Source organism: Haliotis rubra, unplaced genomic scaffold (genome assembly GCF_003918875.1).
Source record: "Haliotis rubra isolate DU_JTF1 unplaced genomic scaffold, ASM391887v1 Scf1372, whole genome shotgun sequence".
NCBI classification, from domain to species: Eukaryota; Metazoa; Mollusca; class Gastropoda; order Lepetellida; family Haliotidae; genus Haliotis; species Haliotis rubra.
The window spans coordinates 146,872-155,316 of record NW_025765306.1 but is presented as its reverse complement, the minus strand read 5'-3'; the positions used below and the strand labels follow the sequence as shown (position 1 = coordinate 155,316).

The following is an 8,445-nucleotide window of genomic DNA, read 5'->3' as shown; positions in this document are numbered from 1 at the left end:
GAAATTGGCCAACACATGACGTTATCTCTAATTCGTTTTGGTTTTACAGACGCAGCTGGTTAAAGATATCGGTGTGTAATTGGAAATACTATACAAATGACGGAAAAACAATCCAATCTGCAAATATTACAAGACAGAAACAATTTTTAAAACTGGAGGATATGTCATATGTCACTGAACATCTGCTTCATTTAATTCTAAAAAAACTATTATTACTGTTACTTTTTCTGCCTGCTGGATATTTACCTGAAGTAGCAGCATCATATATTATAAACCTATAAAAAGCAGGCGAAAGGCCGACAGTCTGAAAGTTTATGGCATTTGTTCATGTAGTGCTTTTGATCAGTCTAGTTAGGTTCCTTTTATAATATCAAGGACGCGATAGTGGATATATTTGCGGCAAACATTAGTGTATTAAAGGTTTTCGGAAAAGGTTTACAGGAAAAAGATAATATATATATATTATACCTGAATCATTGGAAGCATTCATGTGTGCCAATCATGATAAATTGTCTGAATGTGTTCACATCATTTATAAGCCCCTCAATATGGCTGTAATGTTGCCGATGCGATGTAAAATTTTAACTCACTCACTCACTCACTATAAGCCCTTCATTGATTTTATACAGGTTAAGGGCCATTTCCTGCAGTGCTCGACATGTTTGGCTCAACGGGAGGTCTGGCGGAGTTCCGTGCTGTTCTGATGGCCTCTAGAGGCTTTGCTTGCTTTGCTCTTGCCTACTTAAGATGTGATGACCTGCCCACTTCACTAGCTGATATTGACTTTGATTACTTTCTCGTACTTTCTTGTTGTGCTATACTGACCATTGTAAATTGGCAATTTTGGGACATAAGTGTTATAAATGGCTAGACTTTTATTGATCAGTTAAGGATTCGTTGCTAAGTGTTTACCGTAATTCTGGCTTGTTAACTGATCTTGGCTGAAACTTATCTTAACTGTTGAGGCAGGTCACGTGATCCTTTTAAAACGTCATGTGCTGAGGGCCCAGTACACATCATGTTAGACATAAATAGCAAGTGATTTGTTGTAATTATCTTTTATGTTCAGTGAGTGTTGACTGAATGCTGAATAGTGTGATACAAATGTTTAAATAGTTTTATCTGAACCCACAATGGGTCCTGTACCAGATATTCATGATGTTAAAGCTAATTGTAGTTAGTATTTTGTTTTGAAGACCCACGTGTTACGAGAAATAGGCAGAGGTATGTGTTGACACTTAACATTGCTTTTATAACAGTCATGCTTGACAATGACAATGATATTAGAATCTAGGTCGAAACGTCGCCTTTCACAGAGTAAGGAAGTTGCATATCCATGAAATTATCATCATTCTTCGAAAGTTTAAAACTTCATAACTTGAGACATTCTTTATGCTTGTTTTGTAACACTACCATGGTCTGTGTGTAGACACGCCGTTTCTGACAACTATAACATGTGATTTGTTTTAATTCACAGGTATGTTGATTTTTAAAGAAATTAAAATTGATAACACATCAAGCAGTGCACAATATGTGATGTTCCTGTGAGATATGTATTTTAAAATTTGGGATTTCTTTGAAAATATGTTTTGCTCAGGATGCTGTAGACTGGCTGGCGTCTCATCCCAGTGTCCAGCCTGGAGGTATTGGAGTGGTGGGTACTTCCAAGGGAGGTGAACTGGCCTTCCTGCTTGGCATGGCAACTGATCAGGTCAGCAGGATTCAACACTGAATCAATCACTTTTCACTTATAAACATAAAAAACATAAATAACATAAAACATAATTAATCTCTTTTTAAATTTTCCGAACTGACATTCACGGATTAGGTGAACATGATGTAACACTCTGTAACAAAATATGAGTGTAATAGTGCTTGAGATCGAAAACATTTAAAGGGTGATTTCTTATTGTCAGGTTTCCGAGTTTTCACGGCTACGGACGAGCAATGTAAATATTCCGTCAGCTGCCTCAATAGGTGAAGGCTCTGTGGTGCCCCGGTGTATTCAACTTGATGACTTATACAAGTCTGGAAGAGATTTTTGGAAAGGGTTTGAGTAAGTATTTATATGTCTTTGTAATTTGTAATTTATAATTGAGTGAGTGAGTGAGTGAGTTTAGTTTTACGCCGCACTCAGCAATATTCCAGCTATATGACGGCGGTCTGTAAATAATCGAGTCTGGACCAGACAATCCAGTGATCAACAGCATGAGCATCGATCTGCGCAATTGGGAACCGATGACATGTGTCAACCAAGTCAGCGAAACTGACCACCCGATCCCGTTAGTCGCCTGTTACGACAAGATAGTCGCCTTTTTTATGGCAAGCACATGGGTTGCTGAAGACCTATTCTACCCCGGATCTTCACGGGTCAATTTATAATTGAAAATATTTGTATTATAAAGTATATTTAATAACATTGTGATAAAAGTAATAAAGAAGTGTCATTAACACCTTTAGATAGTGAATATGAACATAGAAATATATGAATTTACCTTTTCTTCTTCTGTATTGTCACATTGACAAAGAATCCTTAACTGATATATGTATCAGATTAAAATGTGTTCTGTCGTCTCAGGAATCAGATACTGCTGCATCAGGCCTGGACGAATAATGCCAAGATCTTGTACTTGTGTGGAGAAGATGATGGCGTATGGAGAACTGACTTTGCTAACACGTTTATTGGGACATGTCCTGAAGAGAAGAGAAAGAACATTGAGCTCATTATCTATCCAGGAACAGGACATCTCATTGAGCCACCATATGTGCCTGTGTTTACATCCTGGAACAACAAAACCCTTGGTGAGTATTTTACAAAGGCAATAATAATTTGAGTTAGGGAATCCGGACCAGACAATCCAGTTTTTGCCTCATGAAAATGTTTTACGCAGTTGGGATACGATAACAAGCATCAATCAAATCACTTCCAACGACAAGCACGGGTTACTGAAGATCAGATCTAACCCGGACCTTCACGGGTTGGAAGACAACAAAGGGGTGATGATGTAGGAATATTGCCCGCCGTACAGGGAAAGCTAACCATTGGAAGGGTACATTATCAAACCGTCTTGAGGAGAGTATATGTTTTGTTAGATTGAATGCTTATGCATATACTTTAATGTGAAGCAAATGAGACAGTTTCACTTTTCTCTTGAACCTTTGAACACAGAGATGTTACTTAATCTCATCAGATATAGCGGTAAATGATCCATGGATATATTACGTATTTATGCCTTTCCTTGTCGTGTGCAGTGGTACTGTATAATATTAATAAAAGTGCCTATAAAAAATCGTATTTCATTCTTTATTGGGCGTACAAAGATTTTCAAGAATCCACGTGGTATTAATTATACATGTCTCAAATACTTTCTGAGGGTACAAAGATGGTCGTTCCTTGGTCTGTCCTAAGGATGAACTGAACCTACTTGAACTGCGAGCTTGTGGCGAATCGGCCCTCATGGGATTTTATGTTTTCAATGCACATTATAATCATTAATAATTAGAAAAACTGATTAGAGGGCCACTGCTGGGAAATGTCATAAAAACGATACAGGGATATTACAGTGGTATCTCTTTATAGAACTCAAATACATTAATGTGTGAATTTATGAAAGAAATACAATCAGTGCTTTGACAAATACACGAAAGGCCATCCTTATTGTTCATTATGGTATCGTTGAGGATGGTATTTAGTATAAAATGTGGTTATTATCTGTGAAATACGTTTATTATGTAAAAAAGCATGAAATAGTCTTCAACGTTTGCTGTAATGTTGTTTATTTTAGTTCATCGAGAACGGGCACCCGTGAAGAGCCACCTCCTCGTGGTGGGTGCTCTGTAACGCTAAGCGCTCTTCAACTCCCCGTTGTAAACCCGGGGGCATATTTGGTCCACCAACCCGTTTGCCGTGGGTTGCGCCCCTGTGTCGGTGGAGGACGGGATTATGGTGGTTGAGGGCAATAGGATCCTGGAACCGTGTTCCTGTTGCCCAACACACCACTTTGGCCCTTACTTCACCTAGACGGGTGGTAGAACTGGCCCGGTTTTATCAATCGGCTGGTCACGCCAAGCCCTGTGCATGGTGAATCTATTATTTGCACCTTTACTTATTTTGGGCGTTGGTTATTTTTTTATCCTCAATGTTCAAATTATTATGTTAACTTGCCTTGAGTCCTATGCCAGAAGGCGGTGGCTCCTGGTCCAATCTGGTGATAATGACCTTCAAATGGTGTATGTCTCCAATTTAATGTAATGGGCCGAACCAGCCTGAATTAGTAGATAAATACAGCTATTTGTGTAGTTGTCTCTGGAGTATAACACTCCTGTATCCCTGGTGTCAGCATCTTGGATATCCGGTGCTCTTTGACACCGTCCTTGCTGACACTCCATGGTGGGTGGTGAGCAGGGGTGCTGAATTCTTTTCCTTTCACGATGGCATCCCAAAAAGCTGGTTCATCTCGATACGAGAAAAAGCGACGACTAGATGAACTTGATCACTCTACTGAAACAAATTCGCCAAACATTGATTCATGGGCTCGTTTCCTAGTAATTGAAGCTTCGGATTTTCTACCAATAAAACTGAACCCATTTGCCATATCCAAAGCTATCCTTGGGATATGTGATGAGGTTAAAAATGTCACCCGGCTCCGTAGTGGTTCACTTCTGGTGGAGTGCGCGCGGAAACAGCAATCTCTAAATCTTTTGTCTGTCAAAACATTTGCCCATGTGGAGGTTGCTGTGTCCGTGCACAGGACTCTCAATTCTTGCCGTGGCATTATACGAGACAGGGCTCGCTGTCTCTCTGACATGTCAGAGGAGGACATAGCGGCAGAGCTTGAAGATCAGGCTGTTACGGCGGTGAAGCCTTTTACGATAAAAAAAGAAGGGATATTAATAAAAAACAACACTTATCTCTTGACTTTTGCCAGATCATCTCTGCCCCAGTCGATCAAGGCAGGTGGATGTGTATATCCCCAATCCACTCCGGTGTTACAAGTGTCAGCATTTTGGTCATGGGAGCTACTTATGCCGTAATTCTGCAGTTTGTCACCGTTGTGGGAAACAATCTTGATGGTGCAGATTGTCAGAATGATTTCAAATGCGCAAACTGCAATGGCCTACACTCTGCTTCATCCAGGTCCTGCCCCGTGTATCAAAGGGAATCACAAATTATGAAGATAAAATGTGAAAAGAATAGTCCATACCTTGATGCGAAAAGACTGTTCAATAATCAGCCTTCAACCCCTCAGAATATCACATATTCAGCTGCAGTATCCCGCTCTGTAGCAATGTCCTCAACTGCATGTCAGACTGACTTGACTTGACCCGTCAGAAAAACCTGTTACATCAATCACTTTACTTACTCCACCTACTTCCCGAGTCACCCAGTCTACGTCTGGATCCCTGACAGAAGTTCAGCCCTCTACACCGTCACAATCCTCAACTCTAAAACCAGTTGGAGATCAACAAAAGAAGACGAAAGGGACAAAAAACTAAATAGAGACAAATCGCCTAATGTCTCATCACCTTCAGAGGTTCTAACACAAAACTCGTTTGGACCTCTAGATATGGAGGTTACTCCGTACTCACAGGACAGACGGAGGAGCCTACCCAACTCACATTCTCGAGAGAGATCGCCAATTGAGCCACCATGACTCAGTTGGCCAATATAATTCAGTGGAATCGCAAAGGTTTGAAGACCAACTTTAATGAATTACAATTACTAATACAAGATATTACCGTCATCACTGTGTCTTCAGGAGACATATCTTAAAAATACTGATACCTTTAACTTAAGACAGTGCAGTGATTATCATTCCTTTTCCCCTTCAGGGGATAAAGCTACTGGAGGCGCTTCTATTTTAGTGCGGCGAGATATAATACATAGCCCTGTCCCACTTAAACATATTACCGAAATCTAAGACAAGCATTAATGCCGACTGAACCATTTTCATAATTATGATCAAGTGTCCACTGTTCGATTCCGACATGCATGTGTTTATGAATAATCAGTTAGTGATTATACCAGGGGTGGGAGAAAATATTATCCGTACCGTTTAAGGAATGCAAAGGCAAGTGAAACATTAGAGTATGTTATGCTATAATAAATGCTCTCATATTTCATCTGTCACCAATGCATGAACATTTGGAACTGTTCTGCACCTGTCACAAACGCATGCAAGTCAAGCATGCCACCGAACAAACACTTGATCATATTATGGTAGGTTCAGAATAATCATACATTACTTCGATCACTACTACATCAATATTTAGAAATGTACACTGTAATGAATGAGTGAGTGATTTAAAATTTAAGTCACATCGGCAATATTTCAGTCATATCGTGACTAAATCAAGTTATAGATTTATAATAATTAAAGGTAAATTCGAAAAACCCGTCAACGAAGGGCAGTAACACAACTAGAATATGACAGATATAAATGTTAAACTAGTAATTAAATCTAAAACATTTTATCTATAGAGGACAACACAATATATAAGGAGGCTAAAGATTGCCAACAATTGAAGGTAGATCACCATGCTAGTGACCATGGGTACATTTGCTTCATGAATGGACCCTAGCTAGTTTTACACCATCCCTTCCGCTATTAGCAATTTTTCACAAACTAGCAATAAATTAAAATAACATATATTCTACGTTTAAAGACAATGGTATCTTTAACTTTACCTTGAATGTTTTGGGACTTACATACCCCCCACAGAATGTAAACTGTAAATCTTCTTCTCAGCAAATGTTTGTATCACATCAAAGAAATGATACAACCCGTCTGGTTTACTCTATGGTCACCGAAGGGCCCATAAAAGGTGTCAATTTAAACTTCCTTGTGTCAGGAACGCTGTAGTATTGACGAACCATCCTACTAAACAATGTAAAAATGCTACTTACTCTTTTTGTATTTTCCGCATAATGCGTTGCCTTTCGAGCAATTTGGACCCTCATATGTGGAAGTCGTTAACTCATATACTTTAAAAGGGGTTAAAACATGACGTTCTATGACAGAAAGAGAACATTGTTTTCATCAGGCACTGTACGATCAGACGCACTATGAGAGTTGCGAATGAAATGAACTATGAAATATGCTTCAATCGAAATTGTACCAAGATGTTCCTAATGATTTGTTATGTCTGTGAGATTCAACAATCGTGTGTCTTTAAGTCTAATATAAGATTCGTGCGATATCTTAAGCTTAAATCAAATCGTGATGACGACAATTATTTGTGAAAAGTTCAGAACACACAAAGACCAAGTATTCCGCACATATCTACTGGCCATCAAAAGAATCTCGCCACACGTGGAAACTGTGCATTATATAAATCCTCCCTGGATTGCAGCTTAAGCAATGGAATGTCCTTCCACAACAAGATTTCGACTATGTAGTTCGTTGAAACTCATTAATTGTGTGTACATGTATACTCATGCCAATAATGGTTGTCACCCCCTTCAATTTTTTTTAATTGGAGAGGGGGAGGGGGTGTGAGGTGTGTGCGGGGAGGGGGTGACAACCATTATTGGAATGAGTATATATCTTTTAGACTGTTGCAAAATGAAGCACTTTATAACCAGATTGACCAACCCACTCTCAATTTAATTTATTAGCGACAATACAACTGTTTCAATCAGAACACAGTGAAAGAGAAAAACAACTTTCGTGATGTCTTAAGATTTTCAAATGAGTGAGTGGGTTACAATTTTAAGTAACCTCAATACTATTTCAGCCATATCATGACTAAATGAAGTCAGAAATTGATAATAGATAAAATTACATTATATAGTCCAATTTCAGCCATATCATGACTAAATGAAGTCAGAAATTGATAATAGATAAAATTACATTATATAGTCCAATAACCAATGACTGTAAATCAGCTAGAACATCACAGATATAGAACTTAAAACTAACAAGTATTTTTTTTTTTTAGCACGGACTGTAGATCGCCAGCAACTGACGGTAGATCACCACACTATTTACCATACAGACTTACAGTACCCTTGCCACCTGCATGGACCCTTATTAAATTTACATCGCCACTTCAGCTATTGGCGATCGTGACCTTCAAATGAGTAAAACGGGGAGACAGATATATTCGCCAAAGCTTTCACCTACCTGCGAAATGTTGTTCTGTATTCAATTTGAAATTGAAGGATGTGTGACTCTTCATATAGTGAGATTGATCAGATGAAACAGTACTAAATTAGTCAAAGAATCATTTTCTATTTCTTCAGAGATTTCATTATTTACAGGTAACTGAAACCTAACTGGGGTAATTACTCTTACCCCTGTTATAGGAATGTCACCTCACATGTAAGATGATACATGTAACATTTTACAATGGATAAAAGTATCATATTTGACCATGCTATAATGTTTTCTCTGTGCCCTGGAGTATATATGACACTTCCAAAATGAATCATTATCTTAAGCG

The 8,445-nt window shown here is 38.7% G+C and overlaps 1 protein-coding gene across 1 annotated transcript in view; it reads left to right on the top strand.

Moving 5' to 3' along the window:
• The first annotated feature begins 658 nt into the window (after positions 1-658).
• The window catches only part of LOC124268349 (acyl-coenzyme A thioesterase 1-like), a 34,967-nt gene continuing 27,180 nt past the window's right edge, over positions 659-8,445 (top strand). Inside the window, exons 1-4 of the mRNA XM_046703325.1 lie at positions 659-799; positions 1,598-1,711; positions 1,917-2,056; positions 2,579-2,802. Coding sequence (XP_046559281.1) covers positions 659-799; positions 1,598-1,711; positions 1,917-2,056; positions 2,579-2,802 — 619 coding nt within the window. The remainder of the gene's footprint in view (positions 800-1,597; positions 1,712-1,916; positions 2,057-2,578; positions 2,803-8,445) is intronic.